Genomic DNA, 12,963 nt, shown 5'->3' with positions numbered 1-12,963 from the left:
TTTGCCTTACATTCTAGTTAGATTGGTGTTAGGGATGGGTAAAGATGGTTACTACAGTCCGAGTAATAATTTCGAGATCCTTTAAGAATGATATATGATTGGTTTTTCAAGAGATTGATTGATTCACTTCAATCCAACTACAACCAGCCTTCTTCTTCAATCCCATGAATCTCATCTCATCTCTAACCTTATTAGCCTCATCCCACCTATCAAAACCCACATAAGTGTTTGACAACAATGCAAAAGTTCCAACACTAACTCCTCTCACATTCCCAACAATCTTTTGCTTAATCCTTTCAAACATCTCCCCGTTTCCATGATTTCTACAAGCATTCAACAAAGCCCCCCACATGAATCCCTCTTCCCTATCCTCTCCATCCATACACATCTCCCTAATAAAAGCCTCAGCTTCCTCCACAAGCCCTGCTCTCCCATACATGTCAACCATGCATGCACAATGCTCCATTTTTGGCACAATTCTGTGAACTCTCCACATGGCCTCGAAAACCATCACCCCTTTAGCCACAAGACCTCCGTGGCTACATGCAGATAAAACTCCAATGAAAGTTACATCATCAGGAGGGACCCCATTGACATGCATTAAAGAGAAGAGTTGCAAAGCTTGTTTGCCAAGACCATTCAAGGCCAAGCCATTAATAATAGTGGTCCATGAGATGGCATCTTTGTACTTAACCTTATTAAAGACCTGAATTGCTGTGCGAATTTCTCCACATTTGACATACATATTGGACAAAGAATTCATCACAACATTGCTCACCAAAAGGTCAGCTCTATTGTTGATGTAGTCATGCACTACTTGGCCCAAACTCAAAGAACTAATCAATGAACATGCTGATAATGCATTCACAATTGTGGCCTCATTAGGCTCAGCTTCTTTAGTTTTCACCATTTCTTTAAAAACCCTTATGGCATCTTCACAAAACCCTCTTTGTGCATACCCACCAATCAAAATACTCCAAGAAACAACATCTCTCTCAGGCATTTTCACAAACAGATACTCTGCAGCCAAAATTGATCCACATCTCACATAAAAATCCACATTGCATTCCCCAAAACAATGTTAAATCCATCCACATTTCTCAAGCTATATCCATGAACAGCTTTCCCCAATTTCAAAGACCGTAAACCACAACATGCAGATAAAACACTAACAAGAGTAACACAATTAGGTCTAACATTCATATCAACAAACAAATCAATAGCCTTATTAAAGAAACCACGTTTACAAAACCCAGAAATCAAACTACTCCAGGAAACAACATCAGGGTAATTTATAGAATCAAAGACTTTGTGGGCTGAGAAAACATCATGTTGAGTTACATAAAAGTGGAGCAATGCATTTTGGATGAAAACATCATGCAAGTGCCCATGTTTGATGACATGGGCATGGATTTCAAGGCCTTTTTGGGGGGAATTTTGGGCCAAGAAGCATGCATTTAGAGCATGAGTGAAAGTGTAGTGGTTATGGGAAGAAGGGTAGTGGAGCATTTTATTGTAAAGTAGAAATGCGTTTTGTGGAGTGGATGAATTTGCTAAGAGTTTTAGAAACGGGTTTAAGATTTGGGGTTGTAGAGTTTTGATGATTCGGGCATGGATTTGGTTTATTTGTTTGATGGTGAGGGTAGATTTGTGAGGCTTTAGTGACATCTAAGTAAAGAGTTTCTTGAAATTATTTGATCAAATGGACTACATTCACAAACTTTATGTAGGTTTGTTTTGAGCTTACTTTGGCCTTGGAAAATAGAGGTAGGTGTAATTTGCTTGCTTAGGACCTTTGGTCTCCACTAGAGCCCCATGAAAGAATGGGGATCATTTCATTTGGACTTGTTAATAATGATTCTGATTTAGTTCATGTCCTATTAAGAATAAAAGGTATTCTAGTGGAATCCTCATGAATAGAGAAATATTGCAGTCGATTTAATAAATAGTTTTCAAAAATCGTTGAGGCACTTGAGAGGGTTAAATATATATGTTTTCGAGAAATCGGTAAATATTAAGGCTGCGTTTGTTTCACATTTGGGAATACTACTTTTAGTATTCCCAAAAAAGTTAAACAGTAAAATACCCAAAAATTCAGATTTTTGGGAATACTACTCCCAAAATTATTCAACTTTTTTTAAACCCCTTAAATTTGATAATTTAATTAAATACCTCTAAATATTTTTTTTAAATTACAAAAACACCCCAATNTTTTTTACAAGTTTTTAGTTACACATTCAGAAAACTCTTAAGGTGTGTTTGGTTGGGGGTAATCCCCTATTACTGAGGTAATGTCATCTTATATTACTTAGATTATCACGTTTGGTTGTCAAGTAATATAAGATTCTGATAACCTTCCAAAACCAATAGTATTATTGTTGGTTATATAAGAGGTAATCTGATTACCTCCATTTTCTTAGACATTTTAAAATTACTTGGTAATCTTATTTTTTTTTTTTTTACAATTTTATCCCTTTAGCAGGCATTTAGATCATATAATGTTTTATTATAGAAGATGTTATATTGATGAAAATATATATCACCTTGAAGATTATTGGGATTGTTTAGGAAATGTATTTGTCTGGTTCAAATAAATTGGTGAGTAATATGTTTGGTTGGGAGGATAAATGGATAAGTATGTTATATAGATTACTAAATTGCACTCCTTTTTAAATATTGATATAATATTATTTTTAATTGTTATTTTTTGAATCATTTCTTTTAACACCCTACATTTGAAATTTTGCTAAAACACCTTAGCCATATAAAACTTTAATTTGTAGTAAAATCACCCCTATCCACTAGGGATGTTAGACGAGTCGAACGGCTCGCAAGCCGATCTGAAGCTCGTTTATGACTTGGCTCATAGTTACCCGAGTCAACTCGACTCAAGCTCGTTATATAAAATGAGCCAAGTTCGAACATGGGGAGGCTTGACTTGTAGGCTTTGCGAGCCTGAGGTGGCTCAAGAAGATATGGTAGCAGCGTAACTCGTAATGCTCTGCAAGATGAATATGAAGATGAGATGAAGACAAAGATGAAGATGAAGATGATGGAGATAAAGACGAAGAAAATGATGAAGATGAAGAAGATAGAGATGGTAGCAGCATAACTCGTAATGCTCTACAAGACGAAGACGAAGATGAGATGAAGACGAAGACGAAGATGAAGATGAAGATGATGGAGATAAAGACGAAGAAAAGGATGAAGATAAAGATGATGGAGATAAAGATGCAGATGATGAAGATGAAGTCGAGTCGGCTCGAACTCGACTTGAACTCAATTAAGCTTGAGTTTAAGTCCCTTTTCCATGACTCCACAGGCTCGAGAGCTCGAGCTCGATCCTGTAGCAAACGAGCTGAGCTCGATAAGTCAAAAACTTGACTCAGCTCGGCTCGTTTACAGCCTTACCACCCATTCCAAGCCACTGTCGATAGCCAACCATCACCGTCGGTCGCCGCCGGTAGTCAACAGAATGGCACACGACTAACCGTATATGGCCAGTCGTGTGCTAGCAAAGCCATTTCCGACCATGGATCACAAATTCATGGCCGTTTCACAGCCAGATCTATGGCCATTTTACGACCATAGAAACAGCCAGATCTGGCTATTTCCCAAAAAATGCCTTATCAGCGCATGACCGGCCAGATCTCACTAGTCATGTGCCATTACAACGACTGATACAGATGGCCGACAGTGGTCTTGGGTGGATGAGAGTATTTTATTAACTTTTAAATTTTTTTGTGGCTGGGGTGTTCTAGCTAAATTCTCAAATATAGGGGGCTGTGTAATGGTTATTTGGTAAATATTTGAGGACAATTGTGTCTAAAGTGGTATTTAATTAAAGGAAAAATAGGTATAAAAATCATATTACCTGTAATCTATTAATAACAGCCTTGGGGGAGGGTACTGGATCACCATCTACATTACCAACAGTAAACATTATTTATAATAAAAGATACCTATAATACTTTATTACTTGCAAATCAAACACTGAAATCTTGCAAAATAAACGAAGATTTCCCCCATTATCTTATATGCCCCCGATCCAAACATACCCTTGTTAATAAAATTTTTGGACAATAATGCCTTATTTTGAAATTAATTTACTTGAATCTTCCATTATAATTTTACCCTAATTAATTAAGTTTTTGGACAATAATGTCATTATATTTAAAAAAAAAAAAATTGCAGGCCACCCAAGACCATTGTCGTCTGTCAGCCACCACCACCGGCAATTGCCAGAACAGCGCACGATGGATCAAATCTAGCCGGTCGTGCGCCGATCTGGCTAGATCCATGGTGCATAACAGCAACAAACCTAGCTGTTAACGACCACATCCATGGCTAGATCGGTGCACGACGGTTAGATCCGACTAATCGTGCACCATTCCTGCCACTGTCAGCAATGATGGCTGGCTATCGGCAATGACTTGGGGTGGGTGAGGATGATTTTTTTACAAATTAAAGTTTTATATAAGCTGGGGTGTTTTAGCAAAATTTCAAATGTAAGGGGTTAAATGGAAAAAATAATAATAAAAATATTATTATATTAATATTTTAAAAGAAGGTCAATTTAGTAATCTATATAACATATCGACCAATTTATTCCAACCTAACCAAACACATTTCCCTAAACATTCCCAATAATCTTCAAGGTATCTTTCCATTAATATAACATTCTCAGTAATACAATATTCTCTTAACCAAACGCACCCTAGTATTATCTACCAAAAGAAAGTACATTATTTAGTATTCTCCCATAACATTAATCAATTATTTATATGTGAAGTATTTCTATCTAATGGGTCTTGTGTTTGAGTCGCATGAGGGGTACTTATCACATTTGTGCAATTATTTTGGTCAATTGGACTTATAGGGTGTTTTATAGACCTGAGAAATAGGCAGGCTCCAATGTGGGCCTGGATATCTCATATACCAAATAATAATAATAATAATAATAATTCAGAAGCCAAATGAATTAGCCATATATGAATGACAAAAATTCAACTTTAGATGTAGGCTAGATTCTGCTACCAACTTTCTTCAATATCTCAACTTATATGTCACTTTTTAATAACGATTCTTGAAGATGAAGTAAACTTCATAACTCAACACCAACCCCTAATTAAACATCACCTAAAGAGGAATTTTGAGAAAGAAAAATTGAATGTCAAATTTCTATATTGGATGTCCTAATCTTTCATTTATTTCTTATCTGATCTTTTTAAAATCCAAACGTCTATTCTTGACGGCAACATTAATACAAGAACTTAGTCAATTCTCTTACATAAGAAGGAACAAAAAAAAAAATTTGTCTTTTAATATATTTACAATTAAAAAAATAAAAATGTCAAAGAGAATATTATGTCTCCTAGTATTGTCACTAATTTAAGTATATACATAATATTATTAATTTGTATGGAAAAACATGTGTCATTAGGTGTATTTTTTTTTTTTTTTTAAAATAACCGAAGTCTTCAAACTAGCTTACACACGTCTCGATTTATCCTCAGGGGGAGCTATTCCACAACAACTCATCGCCATGAGCCCTTAGGTAAATCATGGGCAAATGTATTACCTTTACGCTCAACAAGGTAATCGAACCTAAGACAATGGATTGGACCATTTGTAGCCCCCTCGGTTTGCCTTTACGATTGGGCTACCCATGTGTGGGTTTAGGTTTAATTTTATAATCTAGAAGGAAATGATTTAGAGTGGCATAATGCAATGGATATTAATTTCTTCTTATATATGTCATTCAAGTGAAAATTGGTGAGCACCTTGTTGTGTTTTTCATGATCATGATAATTTATAAGCTTACTTTTGTATTCACTTCTTGCACAAGTTATTAATTAACTTGTTAATGGAAATGTTTTTATGACCAATAAACATTCATTTTCTAGTGTAATTAAAGGTGAAATAAGAGTCATAATTACTCTTTTAAGAATTCAACCATTAAGCCTAACTAACTAATAATTCAATGACAATCAAACCCAAATTTCACTGATTGCTCCTCAAACCCTAATTGATTTTTATTTGAAATGGACATCTTAACTAACTAATGAGATATTTACATATATATTAAACCCCATTTGAAGAAACAATGAATAATATATAGTCTTTGTCGTAAAAATAATCAAAAGTTATGCATGCTTAACTTGATTAATGGATAGTCCATTAATAATCTCTACTCAATGATACACATACACTATCGATGAATGTAGATTGAACTACCCCAATTCAAAAAGAATATGATTTGTACACATAGGAGAGACAAAAAGATTTGGGATTGATTATTATGATTCTATTTCTTCATTGTCACGAAGAAGAAGAAGCTTGATTGTCACAAAGGGAATGAGTGAGAGAGAGATTTCTATTTCTTCATCATGTAATACAACCTAATTATCTCCACTAATGTAATGACCACTTTCAATAATCTCCACATACAAATTTCTTAATTTGTACATCTCATTATATATATATATCATGTATATTTACTTACTACAATAATTTTGTATACATAACAACTAACTTACAACTATTCACAAAGTATATATATATATATATGCTCTCAATGGCAATTATTCACATGAGATGTCTACTTAATTACATCATATAAAATAAAAATACATAAATTCCACGTTCAATAATCCTCTATACTTCAACCTTATTCCATGACTCTTAATTTCCACTTCTAATCTATTAACAAAGAAGTAATTCAAAAGATCAACACATTAATTTCAAACCCAAACCGGGCTAGTTTTAGCTAAATTCTCAAAAATAAGGGGGGCTGGGTAATGGTTATTTGGTAAATATTTGAGGGCAATTGTGTCTGAAGTGGTATTTAATTAAGGGAAAAATTATTACCTAGTAATCTTTTAATAACAACCCTGGGAGAGGGTACTGGATCACACCCTATATTACCAACAGTAAACACTATTTGTAATAAAAGATACCTGTAATATTTTATTACTTGCAAATCAAACACTAAAATCTTGTAAAATAAACGAAGATTACCCCCGTTATCTTATATGCCCCTAATCTAAACACACCCTTGTTAATAAAATTTTTGGACAATAATGCTCTTATTTTGAAATTAATTTACTTGAATCTTCCATTACAATTTTACCACTAATTAATTAAATTTTTGGACAATAATGCCCTCATATTAAAAAAAAAAATTGCAAGCCACCCAAGACCATCGTCGTCCCCTAGCCAGTTGCCAGAACGGCGCACGACAGATCGGATCTAGTCGGTCGTGAGCCGATCTGGCTATTTCTAGCCATATTGATGCCGAAAACGGCCAAACGGCTATAGATATGGCTAGAAACAGCCAAATCCATGGTCATGGATGCAGGAATAGATCTATCCATTAGCCGCTAGATCCATGGTGCATAACAGCCACAAACCTGGCCATTAAAGACCAGATCCACGGCTAGATCGGCGCACGACGACCAGATCTGACCAGTCGTGCACCACTCCTACCACTATCGACAATAATGGCTGGCAGTCGGCAATGGCTTAGGGTCGGTGGGGGTGATTTTTTTACAAATTAAAGTTTTATATAAGCTGGGGTATTTTAGTAAAATTTCAAATGTAAGGGGTTAAATAAAATGATTCAAAAAATAATAATACAAATATTATCATATTAATATTTAAAAAGAAGGTCAATTTAGTAATCTATATAACATATCCACCAATTTATTTCAACCTAAACAAACATATTTCCCTAAACATTCTTAGTAATCTTCAAGGCATCTTTCCATTAATATAACATTCTCAGTAATACAATATTCTCTTAACCAAACGCACCCTAGTATTATCTACCAAAAGAAAGTACATTATTTAGTATTCTCCCATAACATTAATCAATTATTTATATGTGAAGTATTTCTACCTAATGGGTCTTGTGTTTGAGTCGCATGAGGGGTACTTATCACATTTGTGCAATTATTTTGGTCAATTGGACTTATAGGGTGTTTTATAGACCTGAGAAATAGGCAGGCTCCAATGTGGGCCTGGATATCTCATATACCAAATAATAATAATAATAATAATAATTCAGAAGCCAAATGAATTAGCCATATATGAATGACAAAAATTCAACTTTAGATGTAGGCTAGATTCTGCTACCAACTTTCTTCAATATCTCAACTTATATGTCACTTTTTAATAACGATTCTTGAAGATGAAGTAAACTTCATAACTCAACACCAACCCCTAATTAAACATCACCTAAAGAGGAATTTTGAGAAAGAAAAATTGAATGTCAAATTTCTATATTGGATGTCCTAATCTTTCATTTATTTCGTATCTGATCTTTTTAAAATCCAAACGTCTATTCTTGACGGCAACATTAATACAAAACTTAGTCAATCTCTTACATAAGGAAAAAAAAAATTTGTCTTTTAATATATTTACAATTAAAAATAAAATGTCAAAGAGAATATTATGTCTCCTGTATTGTCACTAATTTAAGTATATACATAATATTATTATTTGTATGGAAAAACATGTGTCTTAGGTGTATTTTTTTTTTTTAAAATAAGAAGTCTTCAACTAGCTTACACACCTCGATTTATCTCAGGGGGAGCTATTCCACACAACTCATGCCATGGCCCTTAGGTAAATCATGGGCAAATGTATTACCTTTACGCCACAGGAATCGAACCTAAGACAATGGTGGACCATTTGTAGCCCCCTCGGTTTGCCTTTACGATTGGGCTACCCATGGTGGGTTTAGGTTTAATTTTATAATCTAGAAGAAATGATTTAGAGTGGCATAATGCAATGGATATTAATTTCTTCTTATTATGTCTCAAGTGAAATTGGTGAGCACCTTTTGTTTTTTCATGATCATGATAATTATAACTTACTTTTGTATTCACTTCTTGCACAAGTTATTAATTACTTGTTAATGGAAATGTTTTTATGACCAATAAACATTCATTTTCTAGTGTAATTAAAGGTGAAATAGAGCATAATTACTCTTTTAAATTCAACCATTAAGCCTAACTAACTAATAATTCGAATGACAATCAAACCCAAATTTCACTGATTGCTCTCAAACCCTAATTGATTTTTATTTGAAATGGACATCTTAACTAACTAATGAGATTTATACATATAATTAAACCCCATTTGAAGAAACAATGAATAATATATAGTCTTTGTCGTAAAAATAATCAAAGTATGCATGCTTAACTTGATTAATGGTAGTCCATTAATAATCTCTACTCAATGATACACATACACTATCGATGAATGTAGATTGAACTACCCCAATTCAAAAAGAATATTTTGTACACATAGGAGAGACAAAAAGATTTGGGATTGATTATTATGATTCTATTTCTTCATTGTCACGAAGAAGAAGAAGCTTGATTGTCACAAAGGGAATGAGTGAGAGAGAGATTTCTATTTCTCATCATGTAATACAACCAATTATCTCCACTAATGTAATGACCACTTTCAATAATCTCCACAACAAATTTCTTAATTTGTACACTCATTATATATATATATATATATATATCATGTATATTTACTTACTACAATAATTTTGATACATAACAACTAACTTACAACTATCACAAAGTATATATATATATATATGCTCTCATGGCAATTCACATGAGATTCTACTTAATTACATCATATAAAATAAAATACAATAAATTCCCGTTCAATAATCCTCTATTTCAACCTTATTCCTGACTCTAATTTCCACTTCTATCTATAACAAAGAGTAATTCAAAGATCAACACATTAATTTCAAACCCAAACCAAAAGCTATAAGTTTGAAGGGTATTTTGTTGTTTTTTTTTTTTTTTAAAAAAAGAAGAGGGGGGGGGGGGGGGGGGGGGGTGGGGTTGGTGGGTGAAGAAGAAAAGAAAATATTAAGATGGGTATGATCAAATTTTTTAGAAGGATTTAAAAAAAAAAAAAAATGAGGGAATGAAAAGACAGTTTATCGATATTATATATCAACTAGAATATATCCAAAAAATTACTAGGAAAGATGAAACATCTTTCATCAATCCTCCAAGTCCCATTCTCCAAATTTGATCTCTTCTGATGATCCTTGCCAAAAGCTCCCAACCCCGTAAATTCTCTCCTTTATTATTATTATTTTATTATTCATGTTGTTAATTAAACCATTATTATTCTCATGCTCATATGAATTATTATGATTATTCTCAATCTTCACATTAACATTCTCCTCCATGCTGCCTATACTCTCCATCAGTGGAGGCACATACATCTCCTGCTGATGATGATGATGATTCCAATTCCCTCTTGAATTATTTCCAAACATGTTGAGCACCCCTTGATTATTATGAGGCAATGCATCCATCATGTATGATGACGTCGATGACGACGATGATGCATCCATCATGTACATGGCGGCTATGTTCATACCTTGTTGATGATGTTGATGTTTATGCATGGACATGAATCCATTAGCCATATTTGGTGAAGAATTATCACTGGCACTATTGGGAGAGAGTGCTGTCGTTGTTGTTGAAGAAGACGAAGATAAATTCTTAAGCCTTTTCTTGATTGTTGAATTCCAAAAATTCTTTATTTCATTGTCTGTACGCCCAGGCAAACGAGCCGCAATTTGAGACCACCTTAATTGATTTTGATTCCCAAAAAAAAATCAACATTAAGAACATCAGTCAGTCTCAATCACCTTAAAATAAATAAATAAATCAATTATTCAATCAAAGTCCATGCATGCAAGTCTATATGGAATCTAATTATCAATCAAAAATCATGATACAAAATGGAGAATTAATTAATCTAGTAGAGTGTCTTCAACTCCAAGGGAAGATCAAGAGTAAAAATCACTATATTCAATTTTTTTTATTATTATTATTATTTTTTTTTTTTTTTTTTTTGGTTGTTGCCCCGCCGCCGCGTGGTGGTCCGGCCTAGTTATAACACATGAATTGATTTCATAATCTATATATAGAGATAGTATTTGTCTTAATTAGTTATCGTATTTGTTATTATTCTTATTATTACTATTATTTTGTTTGTATTAAATTAGCCTTCATATGGGGCAATCGATGATAAAGGCAAAACAACAAAATTAAAATGTACTCTTTACTTTTTATTCCTTTAGTTCTATAATTTCTTACTCAACATCAAAGCCTTAGAGACACTTTGTGGAAAAGGGTTAGAGACAAAAAGTGCTCATCTCATTGAGTAAAAATGAGACCATTTCTCCACTAATAAGCATGCATTAGCCTTACTAAAATCTACCATTATTGTCCTACCAAATTATGTTATCTTCAAAAAGTCATATTGAACATGGTAAGTCTCTACTTTTAGGGTTAAAAGACAGACAAATAGTTAAAATTAAGAATTTTTAAACACATAACATTTTTGTTTTCTTTTTCTATTGGTTAATTATATTATATCAGTTAACTACATATAATATTAAAAGACAAATTTTTTACTGTTTTCAATACGAGAAAACTTGACAATATTAACCTACCATTAATTGTTAGTTTTTCGTGAAACATCTCACGAAACATTACAGTAAGTCTCCACTTTTTGGGGTTAAGATAAACAAATTGGTAATCTCATCGTGCTAATGAAGAATTCTTAGATACAGGTGTCCTTATTTTTCCAAAATCCAGGCTCATGCCTATTAATATGGATAAATATTAAAAGACAAAATTTTATAGTTTTCAATAAACAAGAGAGTGCAAATTAATCATGTAGATGAAGATGATAAAAACGAGAGGAGATCTTTTTCAAAATCCAGACTCCTGTCTCTTAACACCAATAAATAATAAAAGACAAAATTTTACAGCTTTCGATTAACAACAGATCGCAAACAGACCAATCATGTAGACGATGACACAACGAAAAGCGAGGGAGGGAAGAAGGAAGGAAGAAGGAAGAAGGAAGAATACCTGTTGCCAAGAAGAGAATGCAGATGAATAATAAGCTCTTCTTCTTGAGGAGAAAAGGCACCTCGTTTGAGGTCAGGTCTCAAGTAATTGATCCAACGAAGTCTGCAACTCTTTCCACATCTCTGCAAACCAGCATTTCTAGCAACATCACTCCAACAACCCTGGCCATTGTTGAGCATGTAGCTCATCAGCTTGTCGTCTTCCTCGGGAGACCACAAGCCCTTCCTCAGCTTACTGCCACCGGCTGAGGCAGCACCACCACCACCACCATTACTGTCCAAAACATTGTTGGAAGTAGTCTTCATTGGTGAAGTGTCTGAAGGCTTCCTCATTTTGGTGAATAAATTTTGGAGTTCTTAATGTTCTCCCAACTGGTGTGATGTAGATGAGTGAAAGAGTTTATAACAGAAAGAGATAGAGAAAGAGAAAGAGAGAAAGGGAGGAGGCTTCATGAAGTGGAAATGAGATCATGATGATGGTGATGGTTGTAGGGTTTGCTTAGAATATAGGAAATAGAGAGAGAGAGAGAGAGAGAGAAAAGTTGGGTGATGAGTCTGGGTAGACAACGGTTTGGATGGGGACATTTGAGAGAGAAAGAAAGAAAAGAAAAGGAGAGAGTCTTCTTGTCTTTGACTCCATGATAAATCTGTCTTTTTGCCATGAAATTAGTCTTCACTCCCAAGGTAATCTTAAAATACACGAATTTCTGTGTATTCTATTATAATACTTATGTAGTATGTAATACAATTAAACCATCGGTTGGTGTGATAAAAGTTCAAATGAGTATTTAACATGTTGTTTGAAGATTATGATCTCTTAAATTCTAGTCTTTTTAATGGTAAAAGAGTAAGAAGAGAATCTAATATGGTTTCTCAAGTTTGAGTTTCCACGATTGCTAATAGGGGTGGCCACTGAAACTCTTATCCGACCGATAGTTTCAGGGTCCAAAAGATTAGTTGAAATACGCATAAACTAACTTAAACACCCCTGATCATTATTAAAAAAATATGATTATGTATTCCATTGTAAT

General features: G+C 33.8%; 2 protein-coding genes across 2 annotated transcripts; both read right to left on the bottom strand.

The window, feature by feature from the left end:
* Positions 1-106: 106 nt before the first annotated feature.
* Positions 107-1,003, bottom strand: LOC116130357 (pentatricopeptide repeat-containing protein At3g46790, chloroplastic-like). The gene has a single exon (XM_031416106.1). It carries the CDS (start codon positions 1,001-1,003, stop codon positions 107-109), a length of 897 nt encoding a protein of 298 aa, XP_031271966.1.
* An 8,980-nt stretch (positions 1,004-9,983) lies between these two features.
* On the bottom strand, positions 9,984-12,289 carry LOC116130413 (transcription factor MYB46-like). Its single transcript, XM_031416166.1, has 2 exons — positions 11,934-12,289; positions 9,984-10,637 (listed from the first exon to the last, which is right to left on the bottom strand). Exons 1-2 carry the CDS (start codon positions 12,263-12,265, stop codon positions 10,040-10,042), a joined length of 930 nt encoding a protein of 309 aa, XP_031272026.1. The 5' UTR covers positions 12,266-12,289; the 3' UTR covers positions 9,984-10,039.
* Between the last annotated feature and the right edge of the window lie 674 nt (positions 12,290-12,963).

The sequence above is a fragment of the Pistacia vera genome, unplaced genomic scaffold, assembly GCF_008641045.1.
Source record: "Pistacia vera cultivar Batoury unplaced genomic scaffold, PisVer_v2 Contig22, whole genome shotgun sequence".
NCBI classification, from domain to species: domain Eukaryota; kingdom Viridiplantae; phylum Streptophyta; class Magnoliopsida; order Sapindales; family Anacardiaceae; genus Pistacia; species Pistacia vera.
The sequence above is the reverse complement of the archived record's forward strand: the minus strand, read 5'-3'. Positions and strand labels throughout refer to the sequence as shown.